The following is a 15,037-nucleotide window of genomic DNA, read 5'->3' as shown; positions in this document are numbered from 1 at the left end:
TACATGGCTCACAATAATATCGCGATGTGCGATACATGGCTCACAATAATAATGATATTGCGATATGCGATACAGAGTTCACGATGACTATGATATCCTGAAACATTGCTCACAATGAGTATGATATTGCGATATGTGTTTCATGGGTCACAATAACGATGATATTGCGATATGTGATTCATGGGTCACAATAACGATGATATTGCGATATGCAATACAGAGTTCACGATGATAATGATACAGCGATACATGGCTCAAAATAATGATGATATCGCGATACATGGCTCACAATAATATCGTGATGTGTGATACATGGCTCACAATAACGATGATATCGCAATATGCAATACAGAGTTCCCGATGATGATGATATCGGGATACATGGCTCACAATAATGATGGTATCGATGTACATAGCTCACTATAACGATATCGCGATATGTGATACATAGTATACAATAATGATGGTATCGCGATATGTGATAAATAGTTTACAATAATGATGATATCGCGATATGTGATACATGGTTTACAATGACTGTGATAGCGCAATATTTGATACATGGCTCACAATAACGACGATATTGCGATACAGGTCTTGCGGTAACGACGATATTGCAATGCACGGTACATGACTTACGGTAACGATGACATTTCGATATTGCAATAATTGTTAAAAATTTCTCTAATAACTCACAATATATACGACACTTTTCTCAGAAAAATATATTCCTTTCTTTTAGCCTAAACACAATCCTAATAAAAAAGTGTCTCATTTTAATAAGACAATTTTGTACAACATTGCTAAAATCAGTAAAATGATGTCTTTGACAAGCATTAAAACCAATTAAAGTTTAATTATCTGTAAAATTCGGTGCTAATAGTAAACATGAACAGCCGTGCCACAACTTAGTGCAAAATTGTTGTAAACAACAGAACAAAAACTAAAGAATTCAAGTAGCTACCAGACACTTTGGTGCCCGCGGCAGCCAGTCTTGCAACTCGTGCCCCCCATCTACCTCCAATGGAACGTCTCACCAAAGGAAGACGAATATAATGTTTTACAGCCTCTTCAAACGAAAATAAAAGATTGATACTTGGTGAGAACTAATCTAGAATCAATCGCAGGACTAAATGTTGTGATATATTGCAATATCGATATTTTGGCACACTTTAAACTACTGACATTTTTTAATGGTTGACATAATCAACGATATTCCAGTCGATTTTGAAGGAAAAAAGTGTCCCGATACGCTTTTCTCCTTCAAAATCTGCTGGAATCATGTTGATCGTGTTAACGGTTGAAAAGTTACAGCATGTTAAAGATGTGGTGCTTAAGCGTCACAGACAACGTCTCAGGTGGTAAAGAGTTAAAAAAAAAAAAAAAAAGTGCATTTTATCTTTCATTATGGCCTCCTCCTCGGGGAACAAAGCTATTGTCTGTGAACTGTAGGAGTTGTCAAAACAACAGCTGTTTTAATCTCCAAACTGCCCCTGCCTTTCTGCTCGCTGTGTAATTCCTCCACCATCTGAATCTGCTGCAGTCATCCCCGTTCCAGCTGTCTGTTTTTTACACCTCTATGAAGCGGATAGCCATGCTCTTATTTATATCATCTGCCACGGTGAGGTGCTATAAACATTTGATCTCACAGAGCCGTCCTAACAAAACAAAAAAAGGGACAAATAAAACGTTACCCAAGCAGCAGCAGCAGCAGTAAATATGCCTGGCACCAACTGAGGGAGAGGTCCGTAGCACTATTTGTTTCTCATTAACTACCATCCGACATGTGCTAGTGGCCTGGCCTGTGTAATTACCGGGGCTCCAATGGCGTGGCTGGAAATTAGCCCGGCGGATGAAGACACAGCTGGGACTTGTGCTGGAACTGCCGGGCCTTCAGGTCTCTGCCCCCCTCACCCAGGTGGGTGATGGCCCTGATATGCAAAGTGCAAGCATCTTTGCCAACGCCGCGGTTAAGACTGAAGCCTTTTCAGTTCCATGCTACATACATGCAGACATAGAAATGCACTCCAGGATGAACGGATGAAGACGCAGACGGCTCATTTCTACACTCACAGATCCATCCGCTCTAGTAATTATTATAATACACCAGGCAACGTTTTAAATTTAATTTTGCCCCCCCTCACTCCCCCCAAAACAAACATTTGTATCTGTGTGATGATGTGGTTAGCGGCTTAATGAACTCCCACCTCCAGTAAACCATCACGATCAGCAGCATGATGAGGCACAGCAGCGTGAGGGCGGACACCACCACCAGGGGGACGATCCACACCATCCTGCCCATGCCGGGGTGAGGGGTCCGAGTCACGTTGGCCAAGACGGTCGGATCTACAGGAAACGGACATGAAACAAATTACTGCATTATCTGCAGTCATTATAGGCACAGCCGGCCCTGGGCATAGGCGACCTAGGCGGCCGCCTAAGAAACCATCTGCTGGAGGGGGAGCCAAATCACAATGCTTATGGATATTTTTTTTTTGTTTAACAGTTCGATGCACCATTCATTTCATCTAAATATAAAACGGAATAATTAAAAAATGTAAATAAAATAACTCAAAAGTTTGATGTTGCAGTGCAGCGCCCCTCCCTTCCTGTCGCTGCTGCTGTCTAAGCTGGGTTGGGGGAAGGAGAGGGGTGTGCAGTGTTGCCGCTGTTAGTGCTTCTTTAAAACTTAAAGAATGAAAAAAGGAAGAGGAGGGAATATGGGCTCAAAGCAGATATTTGTCTGTTTCACTAGACTGCCGGCTAAATTGGTTGAAAAAGACTAATTTAACTGGCAATGTAGTATTTCTTTTTTCCATAACACCTTTAACAGTGTAAATCCCTCTACTTTCCTTGTGCATATTGCCTGGTCAGTGGTGGAGTCAGTTAGCACGCTCACTTTTAAACGAAGACGATGACTGCTTGAAGCCCCAGCAGGAACTTTAAAATTTAAGACCCTGCAGGGGGCGCCACATTCGTTTTTCACCTAGTGCGCCATGCAACCCAGCGCCGGTCCTGGTTATAGGGCTGTCAAATTATTACGATTAATTAATTACAGCCATTTTAGCGCGTTATTTATGAATTTTTTTTTTACATCAATCTTTTGCTTCCGTGAAGTCTGTTAATGTCTGATAATGTCTGATAATGCACACCTGGGAGAGCATTATCCCGCTAATACTATAGTCATATATGAAAAAAATAAATATTAAATTCATGATTAGAACTTCAGTCCTGTTTTTTTTCTAAAGTTTGAATTATTATTTTTATTTTTTTACAAAAGTTGACTATTTTAAAAGATGGTCTTGTTGTCATGGTGACAGCTCCAGTGCGCACCGATTATTTCCTCTCTGAGGGAAGCGATGGTCACATTGGCCAAGATGGTTTGATCTACAGGACGTAGACATGATACAAAGAGAATTGCTGGATTATCTGCAATCATTATAGGGCTGTCAAATTATCGGTATTTATTAATTACAGACATTTTAGAGTTTTTTTTTTGTTGTTTTTTTTTTTACGTTAATCTTTTGCTTCCGTGAAGTCTGTTAATGTCTGATAATGCACACCTGGAAAAACATTATCCCACTCATACTATAGTCATATATGAAAAAAATATATTAATGATTAGAACTTCCATCTTGTTATATTTTAAAATTTAAGCTCAAATTTAAGCTCCACTGTCTTTCTGTATATTTTTTTAATCATTTATAAAACTAAGCTTAAAACCCATTTTTACATCCAATCTTCCATGTGTTCTTGGTGTTTTATTGCACAGCGCTGTAGCAATTTGGCTGTTTTAAAGCACTTTATTAAAAAAGATTTGATTTTAAATCGTCTTTCACAAAAAGCGGACTATTTAAAACACGGAGCATCGCGTCGTCATGGTAACAGGTCAAGCAAGCGCCGATTATCTCCTCTCTGGGGAAAGTGATGGTCACGAAAAATTAAACAAAGCATCATTTCAGAGGGAAAGTTTGGCTCTTCCTGCATGTTTTTGTCCAGATGATGAAGCAAAAGTTTTTTTTTTTTTTTTTTAAGAAACAAAGACTAAGGAGTTCAATTCCTCCGCTGTCACGTCCCCGTGTCTCATTTCCTCCTAATGTTCTTTTCTCTTCTGCTACATTTCAGTCTTTAAAATGATCTAAATCTCCAAACAGTGTAAAGGAAACGAGAAAATTACTCGTCTTTTCAACTGTTCTAGTGTTGAGATAAACTATGGAATAAAGCTTTTCAATATATGCATTTTGATATTAATAAGAAGTTTGTGTTCAATCATTTTGTATTGCTCAGTGAAGAGTTCCTATTGCTTTTGGATGTATTTAATTGAAAGAATCTGGATCTAATATATTATTTTTTTATAGTTTGAGATTGAAAAAAAATCCTCCTTGGTGGCTTAAAAGTAAAACTGGAAGTCTGTTGTAATAATAAACTTCATAAAGCCACTTTTTAGTTACATTTTGATCTTTCACTCTACCACAATGTCACAAAATTAAATGAAATTAACTAAAAATTAGGTTTTTACAGCAATGTGTAGGTTAAATATATTTGCGATTAAAATCGATTAATTGGATTAATTAATCGCACAAAAGAAATTAATCGTATGACAACACTAACTCATTTTTTTGTATCTCGAACATTCTTGCAAAATTATCCCAGTACTCTTTTTATTATAATTATGCAGATTTTAGACAACATTTTTTTAAAAAATCTGTTGTTTTTTAGGACATAGTTTCTGCAGAGCGGCAGCAGTTCTTTAGAAATTGTGGGCGGGGCTGTTGCCACAAAGTAGGCGTGTCCTGACCTCCCATTATCCCTTTACAGCCCCTCACTAAGCTAACATTAGCGGTGCAACAAAAATGTTGGGCATATATCTGAGCTATCAGCTGGAGAGTTCTGATCCAGATTCCAGCTCAGACGAGGAAAACAAAGACGTTCTATTTGTCTGCAGGTGAGCAGGGAGCTTGTGGGGAATTTTCTACACTTATCTTCCAACTGCATTTTCTTATCTGCTTCTAATTCAGAACAATTTAAATTAAAACATAATCAGAAATGCAATTTCAAGCCTAATTTACTTTATATATATGTCCTCCATCATGAGAAAATGCAACAAGAACATGTTAAAAAAATATATATTTTTATGAAAGGTTTTGTGGCTCGTTTTAAAAGTACAATAAAAACTGTAAAAAAAAAAAAACTTTTCATTTCCTCTTTAAATAAAAGTAAACCTGCCGTACTTCTTTTCCTCTTTATTCCTTTCTTTCTCACCACAAACATAAACTTTGCAAACGGAGCCGATCAGAGCAGCGGAGTGTCTTCAATCTCTGTTCACATAAACTACCATTTCCCAAAACAAAAAAAGCGACATAAACGCTCTCCCTTGAAGCGAGCGCTTTTGAAATAACCTTAAAAGAATTCCTGCAGGCAGAAACCCTCCGGCAGACAGCCGTTTTCTTCCTTGAGGCTTTTGTGTTCGTGACACAGAACCCTGAAGCGTCGTCTTTTCCGAGATGGTAACCAGACTAGTTACAGTCTTGTATCGAGTTATTTGTTCTCCTAAATTGAGCCGGGAACTGTTGGCAGTCTTTAAAGAATCCCGCTTTGGTGGAAAGTCTTTGTTGTGAGATAGCAGCAGAGCAACAGTAGCTGGGAGTCAGAAATCCCGTCGTGTGTTTGGAGGTGATTAGCTGTTGTATGTAGGGCTGGGCATCGATTTTAATTTCCAGAAACGATTCGATTCACAAAAGCCTGGATAGATTCTATTTTTTTTAATTTTTTTATTATTCAATTCAATTTTGAGTTTACAGATTTATACACATTTGTTTAGAAATACCTTAATAATCTACTACATGTTTTGAATAGGGCTTTGAATGTTGATGCGTTGACGTCCACAATTAATAAAACATAATTAATAATTAATATATAGTCTATAGTCTAAAATAAACTTAAACTTTTTAATATAATCTGATTGAGATTTTATCAAATTAAAGAGATAATATGGCATTTATTTGTAGTTTTTGGACAAAAGCGATCTTTTATTTTAATAAATAAGGCAGAGAACGAACGTTAATCTGTAATGAAACATCAGAGCACTTGCTATAGGGGGCGGAGCCAAACGGAGCTCTCTGCTATGAGAAATCCAACAAGGAAAAAGATCATTATTTTATTTTAGGATGAGGACTGACATGAATTTTCCACAGTAACAAGCATAGCTGTCTAAAAATTGAGGAAACTTCACTTTTTTTGTATCTTCATTCGTAAACATGTTGATTATTCTTGTTGTTTTTATAAAATTACACCTAAAACTTTAACTCTATGTTGTAAAAACAGTTTCTTAAACATTTTTGGGTTTTCAACAGCAAAATCAATCCCAATTTTCCAGAATTTTCTGTCTTTGCATGATTTTATGTCTATTGTGTGAATATAAGATGGAAAAATGACAAAAATAAAAGTAGTGTTACATGGGGTTGTGCTGATTAAAATAATACCAAATAAACAAACAGGTAGTCTTTCAAATTGAAAATACAGAAAATTCAGATAAACACAAAAAATGAGTTTTAGACCCTAGGTACCAAAGGGTTAAAAATAAACGTTCTAAATGTACAATTCTCTGTGATTTTATATTATTTGCAGGTAATTAGTGGCTGCCAAATACTGTAACTTGAAAAATAAATACATAAAAAAGGTGATTTATTGCAATTATTTTTTTCTAGATATGCGATTAGTTAGTTAATTCTTTTTAACCAATTCCCCTAGTTTTGAATATATTGATATTAATCTGATACAGTTCACATACTGTAAAATGTATTAGTGAAATAATGAGATTGTTAATATCATTCAGTGTTAAATAGTTCTAACTAAAATGTTCAGATCATTAACATTGTAAACATTGTTCTGCTTCTCCTGGAGGGCGTTTCAGTTTGGCCACTAGGTGGCGATCGCGCTACAGCATTGTTCCAGAAGAAGAAGAAAGTATGAGCAAAAAAACTGTTTTAGACTTTAAAAAATATTTCCTTAAAAGAGTTTGTAAAATTCATGCCTGTGAGTTTATAAAGATGTTCATTTAGTAATTAATGTATGTTTAGGTCGACCGAGCGTTAGCATTAGCCATCCTATGGGAAATTCCATTAAACATTAGCATCAAGCTAACGGACTTTAGCTTTATGTGCTAAATCAATCTATATTTTTATGAATCGATTATTGATCTGTTAAGCTTAAATCGATTAATTGACCTGATCAGCTCTAGTTTTATGTGGACGGATCTGGTTTTACTTACCGGTGTAGACGGAGAAAGGCCAGTGACTCTTCCCATCGGCGCCGATCTTTGAAGAAAGCGTGGCGCTCTCGGGGATCTGCATCTCCGCGGTGTCGTTTTGGAAGCCCTGGGTAGAGACTTCGTTGGTTTCCGTGGGTTTCCTCTCGGTGTTCATCATCCGATCGTCCTCTGGGTTTTCTATGACTTTGGTGCCTTTCTCTTTGGCGGTGGAGGAAGGAGTCGGGACTAGCGGCTCCTCGGCCACGGTGCTGTTCGCTTGTTTCTCCACGACGTCGGGAGAATTCTTGGTCTTCTTCTTCCTCTCGTCCTCTTCCTCCTCCTGCTCCCCTTCCCCCTCATCTCCCTCTTCCTTCTCCTCTTCAGTGGCCTTGTTGTCCTCGGACGGCTTGTCCGTCTCGGCGTCCGTCTTCTGCTCGGTCCTGGGCGGGGTCGTCGGGTTCTGAGTGGCTGGAGGCGCCTGAGTGGGTCCGACAGAGCTCGGCAAGGAGGAAATGACCCCTCCGCCGACACCCAAACCGGCCAGCAAGGTGCTGGTCACGACGGACGCCACCGTGGCCTGGCTGCCACTCGAGGAAGGACCCATTCCAGTTGCCATGGACACCAGGGAGAAGTGAATACCAGAGGAGGTCCAGGTGGAGGAACCCGAGCTGATGGGAGCCATGTCTGCTGAGGAGGCTGGAGAAATTGTGGGCTGAGGAGAACAGACAGGAGAGGTTAAACAGAACCGTGACACCAACACAAAAGGACAAAACCGGTCAACTCACCATTCCGGTCTTCACGATCCGAGAGCCTTCAAAGATCCTGGTTGTATTTGCTGCCAAAGAAACAGGATGAGAGATTGTATGCTTGAGCGTGAACAAACACAAGCATGGGAAACAAAATGACTCATTGGCTGGAGGGTTTTTGAAAATCTACCTCTGAACAGCAGCGTCTGGCTGAAGTCGCTGCGCAGGTCATGCTGACACACCGCCTGCACTCTGAACAGGTACAGGACGTCAGGAGACACGTTCGTAATGACGGCCTTCTGCAGGAGAGAAGACAAAACTGAAATCACAATGGAAGGAGTGGCTGCTGGTGCCTAAAGTGAAAATACATTAAATTACAGCAAAGTTCAGTCAATTGTCTCCTTCCTAATTTAATAGTATTCACACAGATGGTTATACTTGTAAAGAAATTGTTCTTGGAATGGATAGATGATTGCCTCTGCTGGTGCAGAGACGGTTTTCCCTTCAGAATTATGCCGATAAAGTGGGCAGAGATAGAAACGGAAAATTGAAAATGAAATTAAAGTGGGCAAAAAAAGTGAGAGGAAAAACGGACAGCTCTGACTCGGAGGCTGACGCGGCTGTCATTCTTTTCATCTGGCATTTTAAAGGGGCCATACCGTGGAAATTCTACTTTCTGAGGTTTTAAGTGCGTTATACCTCTTACATGCATGAAGGCAGTTTCAATGTTGAGTCGATGTAAAGCGATGTGGTGCGATTTCGGGGGCGAGACTGACGCGGCTCATCAACCAATCAGGGACCCAGCTTTGGGCACGTGACGTTTTCAGTGAGCATTTTCAAAGAGTAGAAATAAACATTCAAAAATGGCCGCTCGATGTGAGGATTTTCGCCATGAATTTTCTCAACCCACGGCGTCCGCCAGGTTCCCAGAAACTGTCCCAGTTACTGTGGTGAAGGCGGGATACACCCCGGATAGATCGCCAGCCTGTCACAGCGCTCATTGAGTTGGATAGACGGCTACGCTAGCCAGCCGCCCGGTGGATAGCTTAGCAAGCTAGTGAGCTCCATGGGCTCATGATGCTTTTCTTATTTTCATCAAGACAATAAAAAAATTCCCCTAGTTTTATTTTTATTTCGAGCAATACATTTTACAGGCGACAAAAGAGATGCGCCAGATGCGAATTTGACTCCTTGGTGTGAATGCACCGTAACACCATCACCCAATTTCTCCACTGAGCTAGTGGTGATCAGCAAAAAAAACTTTCATTTTAGATGCAGAATACCGTATATCTTCCAGTTGTGTCCGTCTTCAATAAATTAAAAAAAAAAAAAACTCACGTAAAATAACTTATATTTCATAGATCATTTGTTTAAGTGTTCCAAAGGTAATATATGATCATATAGATTAGTGCTCCCACAAACGATTGTTTTAATAGTCGACTTAATTGATGATTTTTTTTCTTATGAGTCGACTAATTAGGTCATGCTCAAACTGGATGTAAAGCACACAACTTAACATCATTAGCTTTAAACTAACAAAAAACTACATATATAGCATTACCTGTGATAATGTTTGTGTGAATGCTGTAAGCTGAATTTTACCGCTGAAGATGGTAGTACTGATAGCTGAAGATGGTGATATTGATTACTAAAAGTTACAATATTAGTTGAATGCCAAAATAGACAAAAAATAGAAAAAATATGCCTACATTAGCCAAAATAGCTAGCATGCAGCTGAAATATTAACTCCAAATTAGCTTAAAAACTGAAAAAAAATCCTAAATTAGCCAAAATAACTGGCATGCCGCTGAAATAGCTAAACTCCAAATTAGCTTAAAAAAACTGAAAAAATCGTAAATGATCCAAAATAGCTAGCATGTAGCTGAAATATTAGCCTGAAAAACTGAAAAAAATCCTAAATTAGCCAAAATAGCTAGCATGTAGCTGAAATATTAGCCTGAAAAACTGATAAAAAAATACTACATTAGCCAAAATAGCTAGCATGCCGCTGAAATATTAGCCTGAAAAACTGAAAAAATCCTAAATTAGCCTAAATAGCTAGCATGTAGATGAAATATTATCCTGAAAAACTGAAAGAAATACTACATTAGCCAAAATAGCTAGTATGTAGCTGAAATATTATCCTGAAAAACTGATAAAAAAAAATACTACATTAGGCAAAATAGCTAGCATGTAGCTGAAATATTATCCTGAAAAACTGATAAAAAAAATACTACATTAGCCAAAATAGCTAGCATGCCGCTGAAATATCAGCTAAACTCCAAATTACCTTAAAAAACTGAAAAAGATTCCAAATGGTCACAAATAGTTAGCTTGTAGCTGGAATATTAGCCTGAAAAACTGAAAAAAATCCTAAATTAGCCAAAATAGCTAGCATGCCGCTGAAATATCAGCTAAACTCCAAATTAGAAAAAACACTGAAAAGAATTCTAAATTGGCCAATATAGCTAGCATGTAGCTGAAATATTATTTGAAAAACTGAAAAAAATCCTAAATTAGCCAAAATAGCTAGCTTGTAGCTGAAATATCAGCTAAACTCCAAATTAAAAAAAAAACAGAAAAAATTCTAAATTAGCATGTAGCTCAAATATTAGCTAAAATAGCCTAAAACAACGTTAATAAATACCAAAATAGTCCAAAAAACTAGTAGAATGCTATTATAACTTTCAACATTATTACACTCTGACTTCATATAATATAGAGTAACGACTAATCGACTATTAAATTACTTGCCGACTATTTTAATAGTCGATTAGTCGACTTACTGTGGCAGCCCTAACATAGATGGATATAGTTTACTCTCAAAGGCTTAAGAATATCATGGTATGGCCCCTTTAAGCCCCAAACGACAGAAATACAAACATCTGGGTCTCCATACAAGACAAATTTGATACAAAGCTTGAGGACCGGCTGCGTTCGGATGCACTTCCTGCCCTCAAACCTTCGTTTCTCCACGTTAGCGCTGCTCCTAAACTGCAGGGAAGTCTCCTCTCTTTATGCGTCTCATGACAATGCCGCAGAAAATAAAGACTGAGGACTAGACTGGAGAAATATGGCAGCCGTGTCAGCCCACCTTAGGGGCTGCGCGGTTGTTAGAGAGCTTAAAGGTCACTAAATGTTGCGGGAAATTGCCCGCAGTATTAAGTTACCGGCAGAAAGACGATGGCAAATGAAAGCTGTTGAACATCAAACAGAGCCATCGTGGCAGTGCTTGGAAATATTCTCAGACGGATAAATAATAATCCATCTTTGGCCGAGCGCGGCATTGACTTAATTTGTAAGGCCGTGCCTGACAGCAAGAAGCTCCTTTGCATATTCATTTTAATGTGCTTGTCCATCACCACTCGGCTTCGGCTGCTAGATGCTAAGTTAAAGATTCCCTCCAGGCATGTTTTTAAGGCCTGCAGCACGAACCCCGCAGAATAATAAGAAGCGTTAAAAAGATTTCCCCCCTACTAACCAGTCCAATTACCTGGTTAAAGTCTCTCCTTCCCAGAAACATGAATATTCATAAAGCGCTCATTTGAACGTAGCATGAAGATCTCCCTCACTCAGAGTGTGTGAGGAATGGAGACATTTAGTGTGTTAGCTTGATTATGGATCACAGCTTGCTTAGAAAACAATTAAAATATCATAAAATCATCTCGTGAAATGGGAAGTGATATTTGCAGAGATGGATATGTCGGTGGGGCTGTTAACGAATATTTGTTATTTGGGGATCGGGTCCAAAAAGTATGAATATTTGTAACATCAAAGAACACAGATTAGAGATCTTTATAAATACAGTCTAGTAATTATAAAGTATTGTAAAATTACTCTTCTGGTAATTGCTCTAAAATTGTAGAATAATTTTAAGTATTTAAACAAAATATTAAATATAAATATTCAAAGCTAGCAAGTTTTTTTTTAAACTTATAGATGAAAAAAAAAAATGACTGAAGTTGGATGACGTCATGAAATGGGCGGCACCCAAAAGGAGCAAAAGGCGGAGCCTCAGAGATTAAGTCGTCTTACTTCTAAGAAGGAAAAGAGTTAAATTTTTACAATATTTTTCAGAGTGTAAGTCACGTTTTTTTGCACACTTTGGCTGGAAGAGCAACTTATCTGTGATTTTTTTCTTAATAAATATTGGCTCACATATTTGTCATATTCCCTCTAAAAGCAGTTATTTCCCACTAACAACCCCTAGAGGGCGCTGAAGGTGTGTGTCTATTTACTACTGACAGCAGCACAGAAGAAGAAGTGCCGTCCAAAACAAACATGACAAATTTGACATTTTCTAGTGCTGTTCGAATCTTCTACTCCAAAATCCAATGCACTAGAAATTTCCCAGAAGTCTTTGCGAAAGACTAGCATGTATCGATGCTAGAATTGCAGTCGAACAAGTTTTGAAAAAAAAAAAAAAAAACATGTTTAAATGTGATTTTTTAACAGACCATCAGTGGAGTCACAAATGAAATGTTTGTATTAATTCGTTTTTCACTAACGCAGAACTGGGCCGCTGAGACATGGAAGTACCGCTGAAAGCGCCATCATTCCGAAACATCTCCTGCAGTGATAAAGAATCTGAATGATCTCATGAACCCAAAAGTGGAAATTTGTTCACTGAAAACTTTACAGAGCTCTTCAAAACACTTTATCCTGATGTCTCAACATCATTAGTGACGTCTATGCATTAAAAATGAGATCTACAGTCCAGACATGTAGAAATGAGGCTAAAAACTCGACGATAGCTCCTCCCACATGCAACAAAAGTGCGACTTACATGTAATATTTTGTCTTTTTTATAAGTTTTTTGGCTGCTGGAACTTAGAGTCCAAAATCTAAGCTATCTGAGGAGACCAGGTTAGAGGTCGTTCCAATGTCGGCCTCATTTTGACCAGACTTCCATACCAGCAACAAGCCAGCCAAGCAGCAGTGATGCCAGCAGCCTCTGGAGCATCCACCCCGCGACAATGACGACTGTACATGTTGAAATGCATGACCAACCTGGAGGTAGCAGTGTCACCAGGGAACTGATCCCGGGATTCTGAACTGGTTTTGACCCGGCACTGTTTATATCTAAAGAGGCAGTCATGCAAACGATGGAGAAGCAGGGAGGCACCGGGCCTTTCAGAGACGCACGGTTGGGCGTTGGATTCCCAGAAACGGGAACAAATAAAAAGAGAAGATTATACAGTGTGAAGGGAACATCTCAGTCGGTGCGATCTCCAACAGAGGGAAGATTTATCTGTCCAGACGCAGAGCATATTCTCCTAGAAAAACCTGGTTTTGTCCTTTTTTTTTTAAGTGTTTGGGTCCAAATAAAAAAGAAGTACATTAAAGATCTAAAAAACTCAATTTGCCTCGCATTTGTCTTTCCTGCTGCCTAAAACCGGAACACAACTTTCCAAATTATCATTGGTTTTCACATTTGTACAAGAAAAAGGAGCAAACGGCAGTTTGTTTACGCCTCATTTGGTTTGAATTAGCTTTATAACCCTGTAAAACAGATACCCACTTCAAAGACCGATTTGAATTTAAATGGATGCAAAACAAACAAACAAAACGGAGATCAATCGATGATGCAAACTGTCACATCTGCGGGAAGGCCAGAGGTGCTCATTATACGTATATCGGTTGTGACGCATCAATTTTCAGAGACGGGCCCGCGTTTCTATTCTTAGACAGGTGAGTGACAGGGACGCGTCTGGGTCCTCATATCAACCAGCCGCCACATGCAGAGTTCATCACAACCTGTCTCTCCTGTTACACACTGTCACTGATCCAGCCGAGCCTTTATCCTGACGGATCCATCTCCTACAACGTTCAGAGCTGCTTAAGCAACACGTTTGTTAAAACTCAGGTAGATTCTGCGTCTATCTCTGCTCACCATCCTCTGGTCCCCCGTTTTGGTGAAGGTCTTTTCGTCCGCGACGTCCCGCTTCACCCAGCTGTAGGACACCATGTAGCCGGTGATGGGGGGGTGGTAGATTGTCAGAGGGCGTTCCCAGCTCACCATCAGGGCCGTCTGGTTCAGCGGCTGGATCTTCATGCCCACCGGGGCGCTGCTGCACACTGGGAAAGGAAACCAACTGATGTTTGACTCTTCTTATGATAATTATCACTAATTTCAAAGCTGAATAACTCAGAATATCAGACACTGAGGTCAGACACTGTCAGTGTTTAGTGTCCATCTTGTGTATTGTTCATGCAGAGATGATCCCAAAATGCTACAAACCGTACAGATCACACAGCATCTGCACGTCTCCAATTCCCAAGCTCCCCCCAGATTAAAGCCGGGCAGCGCGAGAGGCGAGGAGAACAAAAGGAGACGCTTGTCGGCCTCTAGGTGGCACTGCAGGCTGCAGCATCCACCAGCATGAAGGAGGGGACAATCTGGACGTGCCTCTCAGCACATCAGGGCAGCAGCAATCAGAAACTAGTGTCAAATGACAATGTGCTCTCAGAGTTTCTGCCAAATTGAAATTGTCACCACAATTTTCTCCATTTGCACAGTCAGCCTGTGACGCAAATTATACACCGTGACATGTGAGGGAAAGAAAGGGAGACGAGGAGGAAGGGGAATCAGTCAAAGGAACAAAGGGGAAAAAAACAACAGGAAGAGAATCTGGGGGTGTTGATTAGGTGTGACAGGTGTGAAATGCATCATAACCTGTCAGATGTTCATTGTCAAGTTCAGGAGCTCAAGAACAATAATTTAATAGCAGCTGGGGATGTTCCTGTGGTTTCAGTGCCCGCATCAATACTGTCCAAACAATCACTTTCTTCTGAACAATAAAAATCAGCCTTCTTCATTGTACAGCTCCTGATTCTTGAGGTAACATCAGGTGCAGCGAGCAGGTAAAGGATACGGAAACATCGATCTAGTACTGAGAGGAGGAGCAGCATCGGTTAAAAACCACGGATATGAACAAAGATTATGTTGGTTTAATCTATGGGGAAGTTATAATAATTAGATATGTAGTATTAGCTGTGACAATGCTAGTGTGAATGCTGTTGGCGGAATGTGTTTAAATTA

General features: G+C 39.4%; 1 protein-coding gene across 1 annotated transcript in view; it reads right to left on the bottom strand.

Annotated features, from left to right (window-relative positions):
- The window catches only part of ptprga (protein tyrosine phosphatase receptor type Ga), a gene marked incomplete at its 5' end in the record, with an annotated part of 89,903 nt that overhangs the window by 23,709 nt on the left and 51,157 nt on the right, over positions 1-15,037 (bottom strand). The window contains 5 exon segments of the mRNA XM_024269808.1: positions 2,208-2,346; positions 7,271-7,961; positions 8,035-8,084; positions 8,186-8,294; positions 13,889-14,073. Of these exon segments, the coding sequence (XP_024125576.1) occupies positions 2,208-2,346; positions 7,271-7,961; positions 8,035-8,084; positions 8,186-8,294; positions 13,889-14,073 (1,174 nt within the window).

The sequence above is a fragment of the Oryzias melastigma genome, linkage group LG5 (assembly GCF_002922805.2).
Source record: "Oryzias melastigma strain HK-1 linkage group LG5, ASM292280v2, whole genome shotgun sequence".
Taxonomy (NCBI): Eukaryota; Metazoa; Chordata; class Actinopteri; order Beloniformes; family Adrianichthyidae; genus Oryzias; species Oryzias melastigma.
This window is presented reverse-complemented; position numbering and strand designations above follow the sequence as displayed.